The 27,208-nt window shown below is 37.2% G+C and overlaps 1 protein-coding gene across 1 annotated transcript in view; it reads left to right on the forward strand.

Annotated features, from left to right (window-relative positions):
• The window catches only part of ACVR1C (activin A receptor type 1C), a 67,043-nt gene that overhangs the window by 24,134 nt on the left and 15,701 nt on the right, over positions 1 to 27,208 (forward strand). Inside the window, exons 2-3 of the mRNA XM_077760974.1 lie at positions 1,265 to 1,495; positions 23,421 to 23,660. Of these exons, the coding sequence (XP_077617100.1) occupies positions 1,342 to 1,495; positions 23,421 to 23,660 (394 nt within the window). The 5' untranslated portion in view covers positions 1,265 to 1,341. The remainder of the gene's footprint in view (positions 1 to 1,264; positions 1,496 to 23,420; positions 23,661 to 27,208) is intronic.

Consider the following 27,208-nt stretch of genomic DNA (forward strand, 5'->3'; position numbering starts at 1 on the left):
TTTTTATTGTTCAGTATATAACTTGTTCATTCTTATGCACCCAGTTATGTAGGAATATTATCCGTATTTGTTCTTATATTGGTATTTGAAGTTGAGTATAAAAATTGTCATTTATGTATCAAATATTGTGCAGTTAGGAAATTAGCTCTAATTTCAGCAATTAGCAATTTAAAGTCTTTAATTTCAGTAAAAATGATTTTATGATAAAATTTAGTACATTCAGATAATTGTGAGGAGCAGTTATCATTTAACAAAAAGCTCATTAAAGTAGTAATACAAAAGCCTTATTTAGTATTGTACTATTTAAAAACAACATAATTAAATAAAATTTGAATAAATTGTCACAACCACTGGACTTCATGGTGAGAGATACTTTACATAAGGACAGAACAATATGGCATCACTTTAAACATGTGAGTAAATGTGTGTGAGAGGTGTGTGTATGTGTGTGTGTGTAGAAAGTGGGGAGGAGTGAGGAAACTTGTGCACTGAATAGATTAATTTAGCAAAGTCTAATTTTTAAAATTTTATTGATGTAGATATACTAAATTCTACTGTTGATGTGTTATGTTATATGGAGTAGATGTGTTCATTAAAGAGAATTGCCTGAAGTCATGGTCTATGTTCAAATGACTCGTATTTTAACATGTATTTCTTAGTGAAGAGGGGGAAGTGTAATGGCTCATTAGTGTCTTAAAGGTTATGTGACAATAGCAATAATATTAAAATACCATCAAATATAAATGTAAAGAATCACATTATTATTTTTAGAGTGGTAGATTTCTATGGTTAGGTTTGTATTTAGCACATTTACATAAAAGTTTAAAGGAGAAAGGGTAAATGAGCAGAGCATAATGGATGTTGGGCTACATAGCGCTCTAACCACACTTTACAAGTGGTGCTGGACAGCGCCCCTTGGGAGCTGTGTTACTGTTTCCTAGCATTTCACAGGAGCTATTGATTTAGGAATAAGCCAGTTGAGTTTCAGGAGTGACTTAGATCATGGACAAGAAAATTATTTTACAGTATAGTGGTAACAGAATAAATTCACAAAAGTACAAGTAATAATAAAAGATGATTGGGCTGCCTATTTAATAAAACACATGACTGAGAAGTACTAACAGTAGTAGCATGTATTTACCCAATACTATTCATTTAACCCTTCCGCAATTTTCATTAAGCTTGAATTCTTATAGTCAAGTATTATGAAATAAATTTGCATGATGTTTTCTGTATCTTCAAGCTTTCTGCCTTACACTTCCAGGATTGAAGTGTGTATGTCTTTTGTGTGACTCTTCGAACTTTACCTGCCAAACTGAAGGAGCATGCTGGGCCTCGGTTATGCTAACCAATGGGAAAGAACAGGTGATCAAGTCCTGTGTCTCTCTCCCAGAGCTGAATGCTCAAGTCTTCTGTCATAGTTCCAACAATGTTACCAAAACTGAATGCTGCTTCACAGATTTTTGCAACAACATAACACTGCACCTTCCAACAGGTAAGGCATTAATCTTTGTTCATCCCAACTTTAACTTTACTATTGGGAAATTAGAAGCACAGTAGAAATCAAACTATTGGATGCTTCTTTAAATAAGAAAATCTGTTCTACAGTTCTCTCCTTTTTTTGACTGGTAATATTCTCTAGATCATAGCTGAGGTTGATTGTTTATAATTGCACAAGACTGTCAAAACATCGACAACAGCATAACAATTTTGTAGATGTTTGTCCATGTGAATTCTATTTTAAGAAGTGATTAATGGACCTAAAGTAAAATGTCCATTTGTATGGATTCTTGTAAAGGAAAGAAATTAGAATGTGTACCAAGAAAAAAGAAAGAGAAAAGAGGGCAAAATTAAAAATAGTAGAATGCCAACTTTTATGGAGATGAAATCTGCATAGCTTCTTTGCCTGTCTGCACTCAAGAGCAAGTGTTCATGAGTAGGAAGATGGAGGTAGAATGGGATGTAACTCTTCTCTATTGTGCAGATACATTCTTGCCTCCCCCCCAATTTTGTGCTGTTTTATCCTAATATACAAGACACTGAAAATCTGAATCTCATCTTTTGTCAGTAATTTGGAATCTGCAACTTTCAGGGATATTAAGTGGCAGTCATTAAAATCACAAACTAATTTATGACATGAAAATATTCTGTAGTGAATTTTCCTTAATATTTATTAATTTAGTAATAATCCAGTGCTTGCTGGTATGTTTACATCTATACACAGATATGTACTTTTCCTTACAAAGCAACATTTTAAGGTACTGTTATACAAGCTTAGGTGTTCCTGTATCACCATATCAATATTCTACTTAGTCTTTTTAACCTATTATTTTTTTCTATAAATTCACTGTCCCCCTTTTTTTACTGAAGGATATTTATTTGATGCAGAAACTCGGCATCACTACCATAAATGAGAAACCAGTTTTACTTAGTGTAAGTAGAAGATAACTATAACTATGTACATAAGCAAAAATAGCTACTGCATTTCAATTGAGTATTTTGTATTATTTTGTTTGTTTAAAAGGGAGAAGAATGTGATGTTAAAGACATACTAGCACAAAATGAGGCTTGTTGATAATCAGCAAAACTGAGAGAACTAGAGAAAAAATTATCATGTGATTCATTGTTATTTAAATCATGTTTGTTGACCACTCCAAGTCATCTCAAGAACCCTTAGAATCATTTCTCAGGGACATGTGCCACCACTGGTATTTATCCCAGTCTTTGGGAAACACTGTCCTAAAGCATTACACTATATAGTACATAAGAAGTCATACTTGGCATATTTCATCCCCAAAGCTACTTGCAGTCTTGATCTTGAGACCACACTTATTCTCTCTGTCTCAGATTCACAGACTTCCTTGGTTTGGTAGTGATCTGGCATCTATTCTGGATACTTTTCTTCTCTTATACTTTCTCCCATGCATGGTTTTCTGTGGGCCCAAGACACCCTGAAGTGAAGGTTCCCTAAATCTTATGCTGGTCTTCCCATGACCACAATACAAAAGATTAAGGAGGGTGAGGTAGGTCTTGACATTAGCCTGTGGTCATGGCATCTTTGATATGTCTTCCCAATAATGAATTACCTACAAGACCAAAGTCTGCCAGTCAGAATGGGCACAAGACAGTGCTTTGACAACAACAAAAGGTCTTAGAAGGTAAATAGTTCATATGCAATTGGGCAAATTAAAGATGCTTACTTAGTGCAGCTAGAATGTAGGTCCTTTCCAGCCTAACTATAAACTCAACCTAACTACTGAGAAGCTTATGTTCTACCCTCAACTCCAGGTAGGAACCAGTCCATTTTAAAAATCAATTTTATTGAGGTATAATTGGATATGGTGAAATGCACACAATTTGATTGTCTGGTTTGAGTTTTGACACACACCTACCCCAGGTGACCACTACCACATTTACATTGCCTCAAAATGTTCTCAATCAATCCCCACTTTGACGAGGGCTAGACAACTGATCTCTTTTCTGTCACTGTAGATTAGATTTATTTTTCCCAGAGTTTTGCAAAAACAGAGTACTTATGGAATATATTCTTTTGCATTTGGCTTCTTTCACTTAGCATGTTTTTGAGATTTATTCATGTTGTTGGATGTATTACTTGCTTGTTCCATTTTTACTGTCGGGTAATATTCCATTATGTAGATAATGGATATCCTACAGCTGTTGCTGTTTTCCTTGTGGAGATTGTTTCCATGTGGAGATTGTTTATAAAGGTGCTGTGAACGTTAATGCGCAAGTTTTTTGATATGTTTTTCTTCTTGTGAAAAATATGTAAGAGCAGAATTATAGGATCATATGATGAATATCTATTCATTTTACAAATATTATCTCCCAAGTAGTTTTAAAATTGTTTGTACAATTTTATATCCCCAACAGAAATGTATGATGATAGCTCCATTTGCTCCATATTTTTACAATCATGTGCTATAATCAGTTTTTTAAAAAAAATTTAGCCATTCAAGTGATTGTGTAGTAGTATTTCATTGCGGTTTTAATTTTCATTTCCCTGATGAGTAATGACATTCAGTTATTTTTTTGTGCATATTGGACACTTGCATATCTTCCTTTATAAATGTCAAATCTTTTGCCTTGCATTGCATTAAAAACACTGGATTATCTTATGGTTGAATTTAAAGCTTCATTATGGATTCTAATACAAGTCCTTTATCAGATATGTGTATTCTGACTATATTCTCTCATTCTGTCAATCGCCATTTTGTTTTCTTGAGCCTGTCTTTTTCAGAGTAGATTAAAATTTGATGGATTATATATTTTTATTGTTATATTTCACGTTTCATGTCCTAATTGAAGAAGTCTTTATGTATGCAAAGTTCATAAGTATTTTCTTTTATGTTTTCTTCCAGAAATTTTAACATTTCAGCATTTACATTTAGGCCTGTATTCAGTTTAAACTTAAGTTTTCTTACTATATGAGGTTTAGATGAAATTTATTTTTTTACATAGAGATGAAGTTTTTCCAGCATCATTTGTTGAAAAATCTATCCTTTGAACATTAAATGACCATATATATGTGGGTATATTTCAGGCCTCTTTATTCTGTTCGAGTGTTATGGATGTCTGTATATATATCGCTATTAAACTTCCTTTATTATTGTAGCTTTGTAGTAGGCATTAAAATCAAATTTTGTGACCTCTCCAACTTTGTTCTGTTTTAAAATTGATTTGGATCTTCTGAATCCTTTGCATTTCCAGTTCCATTTTAGAATTGATTCGACAATTCCTACAAAAACACATGCTGAGATTTTTATTAGATTGCATTGAATATATAGATTATTTGGAGAAAACAGTCATGTTGACAATATTAAATCTTTTGATCCATGAACATAACATGTTTTCCCACTTATTGAATTTTCCTTCAGTTACTCTTAGCAGTGTCTTGTGCTTGTCAAGAAACGGGTCTCATATGTATTTTCTTGAATTCATCTCTAAGGATCACATGGTTATGGATGCTGTTATTAATATCTCAATGTTAATCGTATTATGAAAATGAAAATAATAATTTTATATATTTACCTTATTTCCAACAAGCTTGCCAAAGCACATTATTTTAGTGTTAGTAGCTCTTTAAAAAATTATATGGTGTTTTCTACATACTCAGTCATCTTACCTGTGAATACAGACAATTTTGCATCTTCCATTCTGATCTGTATGCATTTTATTTCTTTTTCTTGCTTTTTCACACTGGCTAGGGCCACTGATATGATGATGGATAGGAGTGGTAAGAGTGAAGATACTTGCCTTTTTCCTGATCCTAGGAGGGAATGCCCTTCCCCTTTTATGATTAAGTATGATTTTAACGGTAGGCTTTTGAGATTCCTGTTACAAACTGATGAAATTTGCATTAATTCCTAGTTTGGGGAAGGTTTTTCTAATCCTAAGTGAATGTTAAGTTTTTTCAAGTATTTTCATGAATTTTTTGAGATTATAGCAAGATTTTTCTTCTTTAGTCTATTGATATGATGGGTTACATTAATTGATTTCCGAATATTACTTGTAACAGGGAAGATATGTGTTGTCTAGCCAGTAATTAATATGTCTACAGAAAGTGCTATATGACATTTATTCAATTCAAATTTCTTAAACTAAGACTTTTTTTCTTTTAGTGATATTCTATGGTAAGTTGACATTAAATTGAATAGGATTATATGTGCGTCATCTTGTGTCGGGATGTTCTGTCTGTGAGGCAGCACTAAACGGTTATTAGCTGTATTTGGAACAGCAGCTGTTTGGAAAGGAACTTCCAGGCTGAGCACTGAACACAGGCAGTGTCGAGAGCTCCACTGTTTTCGTGTCATCAGTGAGTGTGATTGCTATCCCTTGCTCTGGCTAGTAGGATTTATCAATTTCAAATGCAGTTACATAGATATGCAATATATAAAAGCACTCTGAAAAGTAAATGGTGTGACATTTCTGCAGTGTTAGTGCTTCCCATCACATTCTTGGACAAAACAGGGAAGAAAACATACAGAGGTCGCCAGAAGAGATTAAGGAAAATATAGACTTCTCTTTTTGGTTCCTCTGAAAGTCAAGTGGATCCTTGCCTCTTGATGGTTTCCCATCACTCCCGACTATGGTGCCATCTTGGGTAGTGATTAGTTGTAGGTGTAGTAACCAAGGTTCATGATATTTCAGTTGATGCTATTCTAGGCTTAAGTCCTATGTGTAACGATTGGGCTCTTGCTTTGTTTCTTTGTGATAAAATTCCTACCTTGAACCCAACCCTGGACTTTTTCTCTCCCTTCCTCTCTCTGCTTGTTCAATTGTAACTCAGCAATTGGAGACCTGTAGGCACTCACTCTTTCCCTCCTAAAAATCCTTTTCAAGTATTTGGCTCTAATTCCTAAAACCTTAGACTAGTGTTTTTTTAAAGTTTATTTATTTTATTTTAATTTATTTACTTTTTAATGTTTATTTTTGAGATAGAGAGAGACAAAGCATGAGTGGTAGAGGGGCAGAGAGAGAGAGGGAGACACAGAATTCAAAGCAGACGCCAGGCTCTGAGCTGTCAGCACAGAGCCTGATGCGGAGCTTGAACCCACGAACTGTGAGATCGTGACCTGAGCCAAAGTCAGATACTTAACTGACTGAGTCACCTAGGCACTCCAAGTTCATTTTTTAATTTTTGAGAGAGAGAGAGAGAGAGAGAGAAAATATTCAGGCATGAGAGGGGGAGGGGCAGAGGAAGGAGAGAGAATCTGAAGCAGGCTCTGATAGCACAGAACTCAGTGTGGGGCTAGAACTCCCGAACTCTGAGACNTCAGGCATGAGAGGGGGAGGGGCAGAGGAAGAAGGAGAGAGAATCTGGAGCAGGCTCTGATAGCACAGAACTCAGTGTGGGGCTAGAACTCCCGAACTCTGAGACCATGACCTGAGCCGAGATCAAGAGTCGGATGCTTAACCGATTGAGCCACCCAGGCACCCAGACTAGTGGCTTTTATACATGTTTCTACTGAGACACACAGAAAGAAATATATTTTATACAATTTCCCCCAACCTGCATGCAAACACTACTGAAATAAGACTTTAACAAACTGTTCTTAACCTGTGAGGTACCTTATGCATTTTCCTTAAGCAAAAATGTTGGTCAGACCCTACTAATAGGTTGTTCACAGTTTAAGAAACACCACTTCAGTAGATATTTTAAAATATGGTAATTTAAAATGGAGCAGACACTTATTATTTTAATTTACTAGTACAAAAATCTATTAAGAATCTAGTTACTGTTTTAATCTGAAATGTTTTCCTTCTAAATGGCCTTTGAAAACCTTTTACCCATTCATTTTTTATACTAAGTTATATTAGATTTAAGTAGAATGAATTTAGATCATTGTAAGTAAGATTGAGTTACATCACTTTAAATTCAATCATTTGCCCTTAGAAAACATACTTTCTCTAACATTGCACATGGGTTTAATTTTTAGAAGTTAATCATACTTTTTTTGATAGAAACAGTTTTATAGTTTGACAGAGATATATTATTAGAAAACTTGCTTCCTTCCCTGAAGCTTATTGAAGTTGGTATCTTTGATGTCACTGGAGTGACCTTCCAAGTTCAAGTATTATCACAAATATTTAGAATTTTTTTCCTATGTAAAACTTGAAAGGCAAGATCCATTTCCAAAAACAGCCATTTATTTGACTGGTATTTTGAGTTCACATCACTACTAACAGCAAATATGTCATTATTTTCATAAAATAAGTATAGTACTGAATATTTTAAAATTAAATATAGATTATGCAAATCAGTTAAATAAGAGAAACGTATACTTTATGCAGTGTACCTTGTCTAATGTATTCTTACTGTTTATTTTTAGACCAGATAAGAATAATTGTCTTCAGTTCCAAAAATATCCTTTTTCCTTTCTGGATGCTACTTTTCTTGTTCTGACTCCAGTCAGACTCCAGCTCTGACTTTAACTTAGTATTCCCAGGCTTCAGGAAACTTCTTGCCTCATAACTCCTGCAGATTGTCCACTCTCAGCTTCCTCTGCATTTAGGAGAGAAGCCACTGAGTGGGAGAAATTTACCTTTGAAAGTAAATGGTAAAGGTGCCTGGGTAATGATAGGGGTGACTGGCTCGGTTGGGTAAGCATCCCACTCTTGATTTCAGCTCAGGTCATGATCTCAGTATTCATCACCAGCCCTGTGTTGGGCTCTGTGATGACAGCTCTGAGCCTCCTTGAGATTCTCTTTCTCTCCCTCTCTCTCTGCCCCTCCTCCACGAATGCACACGTGTTCTCTCTTTCAAAAAATAAACATCTTTAAAAAATGTAAATAGTAAATTCTTAACTCTTCAAGAATGTTTCCATTTCAAAAATAAAAGACTTATTTACACAAATTGATGTGCACTTGGTGGGGGACTGGGGATCCAGGAAGGGCACACAAATAGTAATAGATGAGAAAGTTCCATTCACATCAGAAGGTGTTTGGATGTGTCTCTATGATAGGTTCTATCTGTGAGCCTTCTGATAAGTTCTCCTCACTTCTCACAATTCCTTCATGGAGATTGTGTGAGCTGGGCCTTCTGTAACTCTTCTCTATGCCTCTTGAAATCTTTCCCCTGTTGTTTTCTAGTGTTTGAATCTCTGATAATTTTAATATCTACAATTTCTGTGAGTTTGAATGTGATTTTTTAAAATTTTGCTGACTCATATTTTGGTGGCTACTTTCCTTACGTGTTTTGTGATTTTTGAATGTGAGCTCATGTTTTTGGGAACCATATGGTAGAGGAAACTTTTAGAGCCTACATTTGAAATATGTTCCTCCAGAGAGGATTTACATTGGCTTCTGCTAGGTATCTGGGGGTGTTATCAACCGAAACCATTTAATGTTTTGATTAGGTTTATTTTGGTCAACATACAATGTGAATTAAGGCTCTAAGCCTGTGTATGGTACACACTTGGGATAAGAAACACTTGAAGACATATTTTTTTCTTTTCTGCTATACCAAAGTCAAGGTTGAGATAGACACATAGAGGAGTGCACACCCTGTCTTTCTCTGCAAAACATTCTTTTCTTTATTTTTCATTTAATGCCATTCATAGTTGCTAGACTGATATGAGGGTCTCTGATCTGGCCCTTCCCTATCTCGGGAGCCATACTTTATCTCCTGATCCTGTGCTACAATCTGGTGAGCTAAGCATGTAACCACCAGGCGGTGGCTGGCAGATGCCTCCAGGGTAAATAGCAGCCCGCGTGCTCAAGCGCCTCTCTGGGTTTTCACTTTATTTGTGGCTTTGAGCAATTCATTTCTTTTCCCACCAGCTTCATCATGTAATGAAAAAAGTTTTTCATTTGTATTTTATTCAGCATTTTTGTGTGTGATGTACGAAGAAGGGCTTCTGTGGACATCTAAAGTGTAACTTGGCAGAAATGGAAATTCCAGGATAGTTTATTTTTGAAATGATGCTGGCATAATTATCTATCCATCTGGAAGAAAACAGGGCTGTATCACAGTGTCATACCATATACAAAAATAAATTACAGCTTGATTAAATATCTAATTGTGAAATATAAAACAATTTAAATGTCAGAAGAAAATTTAGAAAAAAAGATTTTTATGACTTTATAGTATGGAAGCTGTTTTTAAATAAGACAGGAAATCCAACTGTTATAAAAGGAAAAGAGATATAATTGCATGCAAACTAAAATAAAAATGAGTAATGAAAGATAACATAAATAAAACCAAAGATAAGTGGAATACAGGACAGAAATATTTGCCACGTGTGTGACTGGAAAAAAGGTAACTATGAGAAGGTAAAGAGCTCATGTGTGTGTGCATGCATGTGTGTGTGTGCATGGCAAGAGAGTGGAAAGAGAGAGTGCTAAAGAAAAAAATGGGCAAGAGATACAAACAGAAATTTTACAGAAGAATATATTCTAAATGGTCAAGTATCAAAAAGATGTTCAACATCACTAACAGCTGGAGAGATGCCAATTAAACAACCATTTTTTCCCACCCATTAGATTTGCATAAGTTGAAAGAGTGATGTATCAGTCAAGATGTTTTCAACTAAAATTATCAGAAACTTAGATAATAATGTCTTAATAAGGGAGTTCAGTAACTCAACATGACAGGAAATCTGGAAGTAGATTGATTCTATGATTCGTTAACAAAAAGACTCAACAATGTCACCAGCTATTTCCAGATTTCTTCTTATGGGAATTGGTAAACACCCTTATTGTTTAAAATATTATTATATAACTTTCTGATACTTTTTCCCTCATGTGTGTCTGCTTTTTCTAATAAGGAAAATGTTGGGTTTTATTATCAGGCTTGAAGGATAGCAAAGGTCAAGAAACATGATTTGCTCAAATTGAATCATGTAATAGAAGCCACCATGTTGAGCAGAGATATAAGAGGTCTCTTTCCTTATTGCAAGTTTAAACCAGATGTAAGCCCATCTCTAGGCTTATAACTAAGCAGAGCAGGAAAAATAAAAGATGAACAAAAAACCTGTGTCGGTGAATCTGTGATCCTAGCCTGAACATCACATGGATCTTAGGCCTAATTTCCCATTGCCTGAGTGGTACAGGGACTCTTCAGAGGAAGAACTTTCTTTAAGTTAGTTCTGGACTATTAGTGTGCCAAAGTCTAGAAAAAAGTACCAGCTCTCTAGAGGTAGGTCTCAACCAGACAAAACAGAAACTTTTGCAAGGACATGAGCAGTACCTTGCGAAGAATAAGCACCCCAAGGACTCAGGTATGCAAGGCAGCATTCATGAGCAAGCAGAAGAGAGCACACAGCAGAAAGATCACAAAAGTTTCATATATGGAATTATCAGAAAATAAATAGAGATGAAACATTCTTCTTTTAAAAAACATAAGGCAAATTGGAAATATTTTTAGAGAATAGAAGATTACAAACAAGTGACCTACCAGATTTGAACAATAACGGAATAAAACTTTTTTAAAATTAAAAATAGAGCAAAAATTGAAAACTTAATGATAAGTTTAACAACAATTAGAATAATAACAGCTGTGGAGAGAATTCGGGATCTGAAATACAGGTCAGAAGAAGTTATTTTGTATGCAGTTATGCAGAGAATACATAATGGAAAATATGGATGAGAGGATGACTAAGAGATGATTGCAGTAAGAAGATTTAACGTGGGGCGCCTGGGTGGCTCAGTCAGTTAAGCGTCCAACTTCACCTCAGGTCATGATCTTGCAGTTTGTGGGTTCGAGTTCTGCATCAGGCTCTGTGCTGACAGCTCAGAGCCTGGAGCCTGCTTCAGATTCTGTGTCTCCTCTTCTCTGTGCCCCTTGCTTGTTCATACTCTGTTTCTCAATAATAAATAAATATTTTAAAAAATAAAAAAAGAAGAAGAAGATTTAATGTGTGCTTTTTTGTAGTGGTCCATAGAAGAGGAGACAAAGGTTTGGGCAAAAGGAGTCTCTGCAGAAGTAACAGCTCAGAATTTTCCAGAATTGATGAGCACCAATCTATAAATCTAAGAAATTCAATGAATATCAAGAGGAGAAATAAAAAGATTTCTAAACCTTGACATAGCTTAGTAAAACTACAGAACACCAAAGACAAAGTGAAATCCTACCAGTTGGCAGACAGAAAGGTAAATGAAATTCAAAGGAGTTCAGAAGAACTGACATTGTCTTTTCAAGCGAAAAGTAAAGAGATAAAAGTGGAAATTTACCTTCAATATTCTAAAAGAAAAGAAAAGAACTGGTAACCCAGAATTCTACCTAGCAAAAGTATTTTAAAGAACAAGATTAAGTAAAAGACATTTTCAAAGTAACACAAATAGTGAGTTTAACATTATCAAACTCTTTGATAAAGGAAATTCTAAGGGCATACTTCAGGCAGAAAGAAACTATACCAAAATTCTGACATCTAGGGAAGGATGAAAAACAAACAAAGTGATAAATATGTCACTATATCTAAAGAACATTAATCTACAACAGCAATGGTGTCCTGTGAGGTTTTAAAAAATAAGATAAAATGGTCATTCAACACAAAATGCCATTTTTATATACTATTTATGTCAAGAGAGGGTGAAATGGAATTAAAATTTTCCAAGGGCCCTGTTTTGTCTAGGAGGAAGGTAAATATATTATTAATCCTTATGCTTTGAAATGTCCCTGTAGTAACCCCTAAATTATTTCTGAAAGAGTAGAATGTGACTACATACCTTCTAATTTACAGTGGGAAACAGGACAATAAAAACTATAGAAAAGTAGTAAATAAAAAGGAAAACCATGAGAGAGAAAGAAGAACACAACAGATGTGACAAAAAGAAAGCATCCAAATGTTACTTATCCAAAAGTAATCCAATTAATTACTAATTAATTACTAATTAATTTAATGTAAATAGACTAAACAATTTTACTAGGTTGGAGAAAATGAATCAAATTAAATGTTTTAAAAATATCTTGACAAATGAAAATTTACAGAAATGTTGAAATTATTTTGATGGAAAACATATGCCACACATATATTAAACAAGCAAAAATATTGGTTTATTTATGTTAATACCAGACAAAATTAACTTTAATGCAAAATAATTACTAGAGTTAAGAAGTAGCTTTATAATGACTAAAGTTTCAACTTACCATGGATTCTTAATAAATTTAAGTTTTTATGTACTTAAATATGGAGACATAGAGAATAAGGAGAAATGGAGGGGTCCACAATCTCAGAGGGAGGCTTTAATATGCCACAGTCTTGGTAATTGATAAAACTATTAGATAAAATAATATAAGGTTGAAACAAGATGGCTTATGAGCAACTTAATTTTTAGAAAATTATAACAAACCTGAGTAGTCTTATGACAGTAAAGAATTTGAATCAGAAGTTTTAAAAAGGAGTACAAAATATTCCAGAAAGAAAAATTTAAAGTTCATAAGTCTCTACCAGAAAATTTTGATAAACTTCCAGGAACAGAGACTTCTCACACAAACTCTTCTGAAATGTAGACAGAGAAGACACTCCTTCATTCATTGTATGCATAACCTTGCTATCAAAACCTAACAAAGACAGTATAAAAAAAGAAAATTACAAGCCATTCTCATTCATGACCATGTATGCAAATATGCCAACTTTAGTCTGGAGCCGTATAAGAAAAGGGATTCTGAGAACCACAGTACAAGGGCAAGAAAATCATTATTTTTCCAAATCAGGGTAAGGGTTACCCTTGGGGAAGGAATAAGGTTGTGATCATGTGGAGGTATTTCAGATGGAGGAGAAAGGGGGGAAGGGAGATGAGGGGGTTGGTGATGTGTGGGAGTTTATAAATCTTTTTATACTTAACATACCTACATAATATATGGACTTTTCTGTTTATTCATTATATTTCACAACAAACATCAAGTTTCTAAGTAATGTCTATGGGAGGTTCCACATTCTATTAACACCTGAGTTGGTTTTGGAGTATTGTGCAGCTGAGGACATTATGTATCTCTTTCCTTAGAACTCTTATACAGTACTGTCTGACTTTGTGTGTGTGTGTGTGTGTGTATGTGTGTGTTTGCACATATGTTCTTTTATTTCTAAAAAAATCCAATAGATCAAAGTTTATTGTGTCTATAGATAAGTGTTTCAAAGACATCTAGATTCCTCCAATACCCATTTAGTATCAGGACCTAGACTTCCAGCTGATTCTATAGCTGTTCTCCTAAAAGACAATATTTTGAGCCACTCTTACAGGGAAGTGTGGGCATATGACTGGGTTCTGGCAAATGAGATGAGTGGCAGTGTTTAGAAGAACTTCTGAGAAGACCTGTTAAAACAGAACGGCACGTTATTACACCCCCCTCCATCACACTGCCTAGGAATAAAGGTTGGAGTTTTAGTGGCTGCCTTGGGCCGTGAGGGTGATGACTGCACAGAGATGGCAACGAGAAAGCTGACAGGAGCCCGACCGAAGACTTCCTGGTGTCACCCTGCTAACATTGGACATCTTCAACATCTTTGGGTTTCTTTTACATGAAAGAGAAAAGGAAACTGCTATTTGGTTTTCTCTGTTATTTGTAGCAAAACCCACTTCTAGTGAACTTAGAAACAACAAAACAAGTCATCCAAGAGTTCTACCTCCTTGTGGGTTGTATCCAGTCCACAGACAGGTTTCGATTGTACAGTTTCTGGAAAAGGAAATAAATTTAACATTGTTAAAAATTAAAAATATTAGTATAAAAGTTCTAGGTATCTGGCTTGTCCTTGAAAAAGCAGTTATGGCTTTCTTGAGGTCTTCCTCATTAATTAGTTGNATTTGTAGCAAAACCCACTTCTAGTGAACTTAGAAACAAAACAAGTCATCCAAGAGTTCTACCTCCTTGTGGGTTGTATCCAGTCCACAGACAGGTTTCGATTGTACAGTTTCTGGAAAAGGAAATAAATTTAACATTGTTAAAAATTAAAAATATTAGTATAAAAGTTCTAGGTATCTGGCTTGTCCTTGAAAAAGCAGTTATGGCTTTCTTGAGGTCTTCCTCATTAATTAGTTGGTTGAAACTGAGAAGTAACTCATTCTTCCTTAGTGGACATGGGCTTTCCCTGTTTTTCTTTTCATTCATTCATCATTCATTCATTCATTCATTTACTCATTCAATATGTAGTGCACTTATACCCACTGGCCTAGAGTTCCCATTATCAATAGTTTAGTATATATTTCTACTTTAGCATAGTTGAGCTATTCTGCTTAATACGATTTTATATCTTACTATTCTCCCTTATTATTAAAACGTCTGTCTTTTCCTTTGTGAAGGAATCACATTTTGTTGCTTGATTATTTCATAGCTGGATTGCATTTTGGTTTGTAACAAATGATTTTTTTTTTTAATGTTTTATTTATTTCTAGGAGAGAGAGAGAGAGACAGAGTGAGCAGGGGAGGGTCAGAGAGAGAGGGAGACACAGACTCTGAAATAGGCTCCAGGCTCTGAGCTGGCTGTCAGCACAGAGCCCGACGCGGGGCTCGAACCCACGAACCGCGAGATCATGACCTAAGCGAAAGTCGGACGCTTAACCGACTAAGCCACCCAGGCGCCCCTGTAACAAATGATTTCTTATGACTCTAGGTGACATCAGAATCATGCTCAGAGAAATAGCTACGATGTCAGACAGCATCAAAAACACTCTAAAATTTTCCATGAAAATTCATCTAGGATAAGGTTAGGAAACCAGGGCAAGAGAAACAGGTTATTTACTGGGTTAATTTTGATAGGAATTGCTATTTAGTTCATACTTACACTAATTACCACCTTTCATAGGGAAATAGACTATTCAACAAAAACATTCAAGTTCCAGGTATCTTTATTCCTATTCTGCTACTAAAACATCCAGTGCTTGAAAGGGTAAATGTAGTAATAATTTCCTTTCAGATTTCACACACTATTTTAATGATACTATTATATTTTTTGCTTTACAAATAATTGGCTTCCATAAAGAAAAGAGACTCACAACATTAAAATATTGGGTGCTTTATTAACCTCAGTCCAATTTTCATCTTCCTGTTCTGTTCTCAGTTGTGTAAAGAGAAAAAGGAAAATTATTTATATCAGTCAGGACAGGTAAACAATGCTTATTGATTAGGTACATGTCTAAATTAGACTTTCATTTAAACCAAACTAAAGGATTACATCTGAAGGAAGATAAACTGCCAAAACATTAGAATTAGATTTATCAGAAATTAAGAATTTCGAAGCATGCTATAATTACAAAAATTGCAGGCCCAGAGGCCCAGATATTATTATTCTTTTGGGACTTTAAAGTCTTGTTATTTGCAGCCCTTTTAAAAATTCATTGTTGTTTTCCAACTTTTTCATGGTTTTCTATTTTAAATGAATTCATTGCTGTAGCCAGTGTAAAGTGACATCTCCATGCTGAGAAACACTCACGGGACCCCTTGTGGAATTGTTCTGCCATCACATGAACAAATCCATTTATAGCTCATTCTCTGAGGATTCGGTGCGCACCTGACAGGTGTGCCAGACAGGGTATTTTCCCCCTCCCTCCATAAAACTGAAAGGTGCCATGATTTTTATATTTTGGAAAGTGCTATGAAATAGAAGCATACAAAGAAGTCAAACTTGTGCTTTTAAAGTTTAATATAGGAAACATTTCCTATCTTGGGAAACAAGTACACTGATTTCAGTTATGAAATTTTGTTCGTAGGGATGTAATGGGAAAATGGAAGTAAAATTTATAACCAATTCTAAATTGAGGATTTCATACTATGTAAGCCCCTACTCTCAGTAATGCTAAGTAAATACTATTACCTGTTTACTGGAATACTTTTTGGGTGATTATCACGTACAGGACACTGGGCCCAGTCAAAATAGGATTATTCACATCAGTCTTCCAAGTGAATAAACTGCTTTGTGTAAAAGCGTTTGCTGTGGGAGAATTTATACTAGCATGAACTCTAGGACAGAGAAGCATAACTTCTCCCTCATGGTCACTGTTTTCAAATGTCTTCTCTGAACAAAGCTTTGCCGTGAGCTGGGGAAACAGCGATAGGAGAGATGGGTGCTACTTCCAAAGATCTTTCATTTTTTCCCATGTAAAAGGTTGGCTTAAGAAAAAAAAAAACCAACCTGAACTATTCCTTGAATAGTTACTATCTAATTTCTTTACAAATATGTATCATTTGTGAATATGTGCTTTGCTGACACAATTAGTTAGTTTTTAGGTCCATGTGGGACAATTAAAAACTGCAGAGCTGATTTGAATTCTCCTTTCTACATTTTCTTAATCTCATCTCTGCTTAAGTTAAACTCTACATTCCCCGTACCAAAGGTTATATTCTTCAATCTCACATTCCTCATTCTGTAAAATATAAAAACATTATTATTCTTAAATTCAGACAAAAGTGGACAAAAGAAGATTTGAAGATACCCAGTGTTCCTCACATACTCCCAGAAGCCCAGCAACATAGAAGAGCTGTCAGGAATTATTTTTATCTGTGGTGCGACCTGCATGCTATAAAATCATGAAATCATGCCAGGAGAAGACAGACAAGGTGGTGTATGCAGGCAGCCATTTTTAGACTGAGCACTAAACAATGGAGGGCTCATTCATAGCCCATCTGATTGTTAAAAAGCAGAAATCATTCTCATGCTATTTCTGTCACCTTCATTGCTCAGTTGAATCTCTAGGTTAAAAAATCTGTCCTTGTTCAGTACCTGAGGTTCATGTTGATCAGAAACAACCTGTCTGACATGATTGTTCTGTCGAGAAGGGTGACCATTTGCTGTTCCCTATAGTGGAGTATGTTGGCAGAATCCAATTAAACAAACTTCTACCTGAATTATTCCTGATGACATTCATAGGGATCACTGTAAAGAATGGTAGGCTAGGACAAGCTCCAGGTAGTGGGGGAATGCCTGCAATTAGTGAGTAGAGAATTAACATAGGAATGTTAGACAAATAAACCTGGTATTTTTTACTTAGCAACTGAGACCATTCTATTTCACATGTGTAGATTTCCCACATGTAAGTGCAGTTCTATATTGTTTTATATTGACTGATTTATCATGAATGGAATTCTTCATGATGATCTTTTCTTATCTCCCACTGCCCTTGCTCCTATGTAGTTTTCTTATGTTTTTTTAATTTTCAAAATTGCTTTGGAATTGTTCCCTACATGGATCATGTATTCCTGAGCAGAGTTTAAATTCCATCAGGATATGGACTGTGCCCCACTTCTGGGCATCTGCCCTCAAAAGTCATTCTCAGTGTAATGTTATACAAAGCGATCCATTGGGATCCAGTCTTTTAGGAGAGTAGTAAGAAACTGACTTGAAATGCATTTTCATTATCATCAAGCAACTGTTTGAAATGATGGTATCCACATTTACTGATGTTTTGAAATGGCAGGTTAAGGGAGGTTCTTCATGAAGATTTGGGAGATTTCTTAATGCTTAGCATCTCACTTTTTTGGAAAAATAAATGATTTCTGTTGAGCTAGTTAAAAAGTTAACTCTGATCATCTTAGAGGCAATGTGTTCTCTCTTGTTTTACCTTCAGACATTACTTCCACATTTCCCCCTAGAAACCTGTGAACTAAACTAAACTAAACAAAGCCCTTTCATTGATGTCACAGGCCTGTGTCATAGAGGGTTTATAGGGTAGGTAGATGGACCACATCATTCATTTGACTGTGGTGGCATTTTTTCCCCATGTGCCAGGACAGAAATAGACCCATCAGAAAGCATCTCAAGGAACATTGTCTTTTGGGGTGGACTTGATACCTGAGAACAGACTACAAGCTGGGGGAAGAAATGCTTCCCCTTTTGTGGAGGAATAGATGGGGAGGCAGTTGAAGACTGGCTATTTATACATTCATGGATCCAACCTTGCAGGGTGGTGTCTTTGCAGTTGGGCAAAGCCTTTCATAAAAAGAATGGGAGGGGCTTTAATATTAGTTTGTGGTTTCTTCAGGGGTATTTTGGATCCTCTTCAATTTCTGTAGGCTATTTGCCCCAGAAGCTTCTGGGAAGGGAGCACTAACCTTGTAAATTTCACAAAAATTCACTTTGGGTTCCACGGAGACCTCTGTTTTCTTTTGTCTGATTTTGTTTTTCAACAGATGTCAAGTCAGTGCATATCTCTTCAGTCACTCTACTCTCAAAGAATTTCTGTTCCTCACTCCACTGTATTACTTTAGTTTCTAGTCAGTTGAAGGTCATTCAGATAGTAAAAAAAAAAAAATGTGTCTTTACGTAGAACGTAGACATTCTACAAGATTTCCATGCCAGTGGTCAGTATAGGCTATTTGAAGTAATTGATCAAGTCCAAAGCTCAGTTCTTTAAAAAAAATTTTTTAACTGGGGACTGATGGATGTGGGGGGGAGGAGGGATGTGCATGGAGGAGGGCACTTGTGGGGATGAGCACTGAGTGTTATGTGGAAACTAATTTGACAATAAACTATTTGTAAAAAAAAAGAAAAAATAATAAAAAATAAAAGTAAAAAAAAATTTTTTTAATGTTGATATATTTTTGAGGGGGGGTGCAGAGCATGAGTGAGGGAGGGGCAGAGAGAAGAGGACACAGAATCTGAAGCAGGCTCCAGGATCTGAGCTGTCAGCACAGAGCCAGATGTAGGGCTCAAACTCACGAACCATGAGATCATGACCTGAGCCAAAGTCGGCACTTAACCGACTGAGCTACCCAGGTGCCCTGTCCATAACTCAGTTCTAAACCATTTCCTGCTAATAGCATATACTAAGGAGATATAAATTAAATAATTCAAAGATCAATTACATCTTATAAACATCAGAATTTTTATACTTATAATAAGGAAAGGGAAGAGGTCAGTGAGGAAGGAAACATGGGGATCATGAGGATCATGCCCATATTATCTTTTTCTTTTCATTTTGAGGATTGCTTCCCTAAAGCTGGACATAGGGAGTGTCAAGGAGGCACTGTCCTGGGAGAAGTTGAGACATCTAAACTAGTTCTGAGTTTTATGTGAGCAGTGGCAATGACCATTGACTTTGACCATCAACAGCTCCACTCAGGTCTCTAGGGGAAGCTGCAAAGTTCACAAAGAAAATGTTTAAAAAGAAAATTATTCTCTCATCCCTTCCTCCCTCCCTTTCTTCCTTCCTTACTTCCTCCCTTCCTTCTTTCCTTCCATCTATCCCTCCATCTTTCTTTCTTTCTTTTTTTTTTTTTTGTCTTATAGTACTGTTTTACATTCATCTGCTTTTCACGTGACTCTCTCCAGATGTACAGAGTCTTCCACCTCATCTGGATCAATGTTCCCTTCTCCTGGCCTTGTTAATACTTCCTTTCCCTGTGCTGTCTTGGTTCAATGTATTGTAGAGCTTATATAGGGGAGATATTTGTGAGCTAAGCTCTCACCCATCAAAGCTAGTGCTTTTCTCTCCCCACCCCCATTCTATTCTACTTAATTTGCTAGGGAGTGAAATAACATGAACGGGCAATGAAGCACTCCCCAAACCATGGAGGTGTTTATACCATGGAAAATGCATTTCAGTTGGCACAGTAAATCTCAAGTTGGAAATTATTGAATAATAAGGGTTCTCCTGTGACCAAGAATGTAAAACCTGCTAGAAAAAATAATATGCTCATCAAAGGTAACTTATTACAACGTATTCTTACCTGCACTACTACCTCCTTTGCCATGACTCATTGGGTGTAGACTACAGTTTTTCTTCAGTTATCTCCTGTAGAGATAACAATCAACATTTGGTTTAAAAGATAGTTTTACAAATGTTTGCCTCAAAAATTGCTCAGTGTTTAAGGAGCTCTTTCTGGATGTTGTTGCTAGCCTTTTCTAGCTGAGTAATCTTTTTTTATTACTAACTCGTATCAGTAAATTTGTTCACAAAAGTAGAAACATTGCCCATCTGTAGTAAACATCTCTGAGAGCTGTAACCCTCACTAGAGCAGTACGCTTTTATAGAGAATATTCTATTTTCAGGGTTGCTGACCTTTCCCCTCTTTATTGGTTGCCATAGTGATGATCTGAGCTCTGCTTAATAGAGCTTTACTAAAATGAATAAAATCAATAAGCTTTTTAACTCTAATGCTTATATTGATAGTTCCTGATAACATATATCAGAATAAGACATAGCCTTATAAACATATGTAACAAAAGAATTTTTTTTGAATTTTATTTTTAAAATTTTATTTTTATTTTAAAAGCATATTCAAGTAGATGTTTTTGTAGGTTGCAAGAGATTGAATGCTTTCTGTGGCTTTCTTTGAATTCCTAGAATAGCATTGTAAGGACCTAAAAATATAGATACAACTTGAAATGTAGATTGAAAGACCATAGTTAAATGGATAATAAAACTCTTTTATAACAGCAAGCTTTAGAAGTTGCAAGTACAACTGTTAATGATTTCTAAAACAAAGTCAAGTCAGAGAACTCTTTTAGCACCTTGTCATAAGAACATTCAAGGCCAACCTTTCCTCATATGCACCTGTACAACTTCTAATGACTTCAGAAGGATCCCGAAATGTTTAGAAGAAGGAAAGTTGGTGATCTGCCAGAATTCCCGGGGCAAAGTAGAAGATCATGGATTAAGCTTGTTTCCAGAGTTCACTCTACAGTTTTAAATCTATTACTTATCAATAGTAAAAAAAAATATATTTTTAGGATTATAATGAAACTTGGATGAACACATTTTGGAGGAATTTAATTCATTTTCCTTGAGAATTAAATAATATTTATTTTAAATTTGTATTTATATATTCTGTTTGACATATGTAAGCATATTTAATATAATAAGCTCTCTAGGATTGTCACTGCAATAAAAGAATTCTGAGTAATGGCTTAATTTACAAGGTCCATTATCACCGTCATTTGTTTAGAGTCTAAGGTACAGGTGTTGTGTGTTGCTTTCTATGCATTCTCTCCAGCCTCTCTCTGGGTATTCCTGGTCAGCAGGGGCAGTTTGCCCAAGGCACTAAAGCCACAAATGGAGAAAGTGGCAACTCACTTTGGTTTCTCTTTCTCCAAAGCCTGCATTCTTCTACTTCTCCTTGATGTTTGAGAACCTAAGCCTCTAGAATTCTGTTCCCGTATCCTATCAAATACATCCCAAGGCTCATTAAAAACAAAAATCAACATCCCTAATGATAGGACCTAGCGATAAAATTAAATTGATGCTGAAGCTATCTTTAGTGAATGAAAAGAAAATGAACTAGGTGCTCATTTCAAATGTCAAAATAATTTCTTTTAAAAATACAGGAAATATCTGTCATCATAGACTTTTCATGTATCACTGTTTTCTCTAAATTAAAAAGATTTCTTAAGTGCAAGATGAACTTTAGAAAAATTGGCTGTCTGTGTTTTAACTGGAGGGTCACAAATTTAATTATATTCTTGTTACTTGGTTTCAATGATCATGTTTATTTTTCTAAAACTAAAAACCTTATCCTTTCTTATTAAGAACAAACTAGGGACACCTGGGTGATGTTGAGCATCTCTGAGAGCTGTTGAGCATCCAACTTTGGCTCAGGCTGTGATCTCATGGTTCATGGGTTTGAGTCCCGCATAGGGCTCTGTGCTGACAGATCAGAGCCTGGAGCCTGCTTCAGATTCTGTGTCTTCCTCTGTCTCTCTGCTTCTCCCCCACTCATGCTCTCTCTCACTTTCAAAAGTAAACAAACATTAAAAATTTCTTTTTTAAAAAAGAAAAAACTAGGAGAACTTTTAGCAGTTCCACCATTCAAGATCTATTCATCATCTCCAGTTGTAAGCACTGGGGATATAGTTGAGAACAAAGCAGGCAAAATTCTTTCCCTCACGAAGCATGCATTCTTTGGAGGGAGTTGAATAATAAATAAATACATATATGATGTGCCAGGGTCTGGGTGGCTCAGTCAGTTAAGCATGTATGATGTGCCAGGTGGTGATACAACCCAGGAATTAAAACAAAACAATGAAAGGGTAGAGGATGAACCAGGACCCAGAAGGAAGTACTACTATTTCAGCTAAGTTTCAGCCAAGACCATCGCACCTGGATGACCTCACGGCGCCCCTCATCTCTCTCCTTGTTTTCTACTCCTGCGCCCCTCTGCTGATATACAGAATGAACTTGAGGTCACATAGTTCGCCTCCTCCAAGTCCTGCTACAGCTCCTACTTGGAATAGAATTCACAGCTCTTCACTTAGCCTACCAGACCTCACATGCTCTTTCTCTTGGTTGCCTCGCTCTAGTCTGCCTTTCTCCCCGCTCGCTGCTGTCCAGGCACCGGGTGTGCCTGAGAAGCCTGAATGGGCTTCATCTTGGGGTCTTTACACTTGCTTTCACATTGCCTGGAGTGAGCCGCATAAGACCCTCTGGTGGTTGCCCCCTGATACCTCCCAGAGTGGCCTCCAGGAGCATTCAGTTGAAAGGGGCATCCCTGCATCACACTCTTGCCCCTCTGCTTCATCACAGCGCCTACAGCCTCTTGCTTGTGTGTAGCACATCCATCTGTTTAGTGGGCGTATGGGAACACAAGCAGCATGAGAGCACGGACGTGGCTCTCATGCACCACTGTATCCCCAGCACCTGGAATAGTGGCAACGTATTGCAAGAGCTCAGTAATTATTTGGGGGCGTGAAAAAATGAATGTGCTCTAAGGATGGACTGCTGAGACAAGGGGAGAAGATAGTAGAAAAGTGGCAAATGCCTTGGAGGATTTAAAAAGGACCCCACATGCTGGTGTTTTCCACGATCCTAATTCTGTCTCCCGTTGGCAGCTGGCATGATTATTCCTGCTGCTTCCTGACCTCAACTCCTTTTCCCATCTCTGCCTGGCCCCCAGAGAGTCTTTATCAGCTAACATGCAGCCATACTGTGTAGCTCCACATCAAAGATGTGACATTTTGGTGAGCCCATTTGCAGTTTCTGACGTTTCTTAAATGGGTTGATTTATGGTTGTGTTCTTTCCTTTTTAACCAAAGCATCTCCAGATATCCCAAAACTCGGACCCATGGAGCTGACCGTTGTTATTGCTGTGCCAGTCTGCCTTCTGTCCATGGCAGCGGTGCTGACGATATGGGCATGCCAAGGTCGCCAGTGCACAGACAGGAAGAAAAGGAGACAGAATGTGGAGGAACCCCTCTCTGAGTGCAATCTGGTAAATGCTGGAAAAACCCTAAAAGATCTGATTTACGATGTGACTGCCTCTGGCTCTGGCTCTGGTATGTGCCCCCTGTCCATTTTGCAGTAAGAAAACTTGCATTTGAAAGTAAATAAGAACAATCTCTAACTTCTAAAAAGGGCCCCAATACTATGAATTGCATCATTTAGAATGCTCAGTGTGGTACTTGGTAAGGTCTGATATAGAAACCTGTGTTAGGATTTGATGAAGAGAAAAAAACATCATGGCCAAAAGAGTTAAGTCTTCTCAGTTGCCTTTTCTGCTTTTAGGGATTCCAAGTCCCACTTTTACATTCCTTCAGAACTTATTTTTGAATCAAGAAAGAGTTTCTCTTCCCCTCTCTGCCCTCATTATGGTTGATACTAATCACGGTTGCTCTCTTAGTAATGTTTTGTGGGCACAAAAGTTACTGTATTTAAGGAATTGAATTCTGGGGGGAAAGATGTTAGTTGTGCAAAAGGGTATTCTTTTTTTTTTTTTACAAATAGTTTATTGTCAAATTAGTTTCCACATAACACTCAGTGCTCATCCCCACAAGTGCCCTCCTCCATGCCCATCCTCCCTCCCCCCCCCCCCCTCCATCACACCTCAGTTTTTGTCAGCATTCAAGAGTCTCTCATGGTTTGCCTCTCTCCCTTTCCCCCACCATTTCCCCCCTTCTTCTCCCCCTTGTTCCTCCGTCAAGTTCCTCCTAATCCTCCTATACGTGCAAACATATAATATTTGTGCAAAAGGGTATTCTTAGAGTGCCTTTGCTCATGGTTATGAAAGTCTTCGGAATCTGCAGCCTCCCCTGGGATGTGTGTGTGTGAAGTGAACAGGGAGCTGACCGGAAGTCAAAATCAAGAATCTTCCGAGAGCATAGAAACAGAGATGACAGGGAATAGCACAGCACACTCCTCTGCCGGCTGTTGCCGAGGTGAGATGATGCCTCTATTCCTCCTGAATGGAACTCCACAACTCGTGGTGAAGCAGTTCAAAATATGAGGCTGTTTTATGGCCTATATGAGCCTTTCTCATAGCACACACCCTGTGAAGGCATTTTGAGTTTCTGGTGACAGAGCCGATTCCTCTGTAATAACAAACTCTCTGATACGGCCTTTCCTTGTGTATACATCCAGAAACCCTGCGGGCATGTGGTCTTGCATATATGTGAGCTAGGGTGAGCCGAGGTGGATCACTTCTGAAGGCCCTGGACCCCCTCTTACTCTGGAAGAATCATTAAAGAGGACTACCCCAAGCAGACTTTGAGAAACTCCCCAGCCCATGGTCTCTAGGAGCATCCAGCCAGGCATGATGAACAAGAGCAGATGACACAGTGGCGGTAGCCTCTATGTGAGCATCCATATTTAACATGAAGCAGCTTTAGACTCACCAGAGTCCAGAAAAGAGAGCCCTAATTATGTCATCTAGAGAGCCCAGATAGTCTGTTGCTTCTGACGGCCAGATCGCTTGCTCTTTCGCTGAACAAGGTCTCAATATTTATGCCATCACTGTACAAATTAAGTGGCATGTTTGCAAAGGAGGATTATTGGAAAAAATGTCTCCAAACTGCAAAGTTTGTAAAACTAAAGTCCAAATTAAGCTACTGTGTAGAAAGCTATGACATTCTTCCTTTAAAAGTAAAGCTGTTCAGGGGCATCTGAGTGGCTCAGTTGGTTGAACGTCCGACTTCAGCTCAGGTCATGATCTCACGGTTCATGGGTTTGAGCCCCGCGTCGGGCTCTGTGCTGACAGCCAGCTCAGAGCCTGGAGCCTGCTTCAGATTCCGTGTCTCCCTCTTTCTCTGCTCCTCTCCTGCTCGTGCTCTGTCTCTCTGTCAGAAATAACTAAATATATATATATAAAAAAGTAAAGCTGTTGAGAGTCGGTACTCGTTCTTCCCTGACCGTTAAATCCTGGGGCCTACTGTTCCCTAATTTCCTGAGCACCGGTGACATTCTAGGCACAGAATATGAGCACAGAGAACTCTGATTTGTGCCCAGTTCCTTGATACCTTATATAATTTCTTTATAAGGTTCAAGTTATTAAATAACCCTCTATTTAATACCCCCCCAAAATTTCAGTTTAGTTGGATATGTTAAGTGGAAATGTATATTTAAGAGTTACTCCTTGAATGTATTTAAGATGACTAAGAACTTCCCTTTCGAACCAAAGTAATAGAGATGTTATAACTGGAGACTGGATACTTTGCTTAAGAAAGTAAGCGTGAATCAGGGCATGAAATGAAAAATTAGTATTAAGATTTGTGGTGCTTTTATGCATCCTTAACCCTAAATCTGGATTTGTTAACTGTTAGACTCTTGTCTTTAGATTATTCTAAGATCTTTCTTTTCCTTTTTTTTTTTTTAAGTTTGTTCATTTTAGAGAGAGTGAGAGAGAGCAGGGGAGGGGCAGAGAGAAAAGGAGAGAGGGAGAATCCCAAGTAGGCTCCCCACTGCCAGTGCAGAGCCTGACGTGGTGCTCAAACTCACAAACTGCGAGATCATGACCTGAGGTAAAATCAAGAGACGCTTAACCGACTGAGTCCTCAGGTGTTCCAAGATGTTCTAAGATCTTTCTTAAAAAGAAAGCTGTAAATATACACAAGCACAGGCAATTTTTTAAATGACCAGTTTGAAAGAGTTTTTGGGACTTTTTCTCTAAGTCACCTGCATAGGTTTGGCAGTGAGCACTGGCTAACAGTAACTGATGGCAGCACTGCCTTCGGTCATCAGAGAGAATGGGTCTGGCTACAGCAATGCTTCCTACCATCATGAAAGCTCCTTCTCAGGGAGGAAGTCAGGCAGCGCTGCTTGCCCTTTGCCTTTCTTCATTTTGGCCAGCAAACTTCAAAGGCAGTATTGTTAGGTGTCGAGAAACCAAAATTGTGCAGCTTCTCCCTGTCCGGATCAGGGACACATTTCAAAGAGATAGAATACCTGACTAAGAGGCAAGTGGACCGATGTTCTGCTGGACTGTTTCTGAGAATGGATTGTGTCTCAGGTGGCTTCTAAGAGTCTGGGCATGTTACTGCTTTCCTCTCCCCAAACAATACTTCTGATGAGTCGTGACATCACTGAAAGATGCCTTTCCTTCAGACAGGCAGCAGCTTCTACAAGCTCTAGTTAAAAAAAAGAAGAAAAAAAAAACAATGAACCTATATGGAGAAGCAAAGTCCATGTTTCTTCAAGAAATGAAATTTCTCAGGGTATAAGCAAGAACTAGATTATTTGAAATGGTTGCCTTGAAAGATACCGAAGCAGCTTTCACTGAGTTTTCGTGTCTCCACTTAATTGTCGTGCTGAGTACATTAGATGATGTTGTCTTGCTTTGCCCATGGTCCGTGGCATTGGTCATGCACTTGATCAATTTGCAGTTTGAAAACACAGGCATGTCTAGCTCTCTAGTCAGCGGAGGCAGAGGTTGTTGATGTGATTTTTTTTGTGAGTGTGTGTGTGTGCAAGACAGGAGAAGGAGGAGAGAAGGTGAGAGTTTGGCCCACTGACTGTCAGTTCAACTTTTATTGTGTGGTCAAGTAGTAAAATTGACTGTAGTCTACAAAAACAGCCTTTACAGTTTGCTGCTGGAGATCTTCCCAGCAGGAGA

Source organism: Crocuta crocuta, unplaced genomic scaffold, assembly GCF_008692635.1.
Source record: "Crocuta crocuta isolate KB4526 unplaced genomic scaffold, BGI_CrCroc_1.0 scaffold153, whole genome shotgun sequence".
NCBI classification, from domain to species: Eukaryota; Metazoa; Chordata; class Mammalia; order Carnivora; family Hyaenidae; genus Crocuta; species Crocuta crocuta.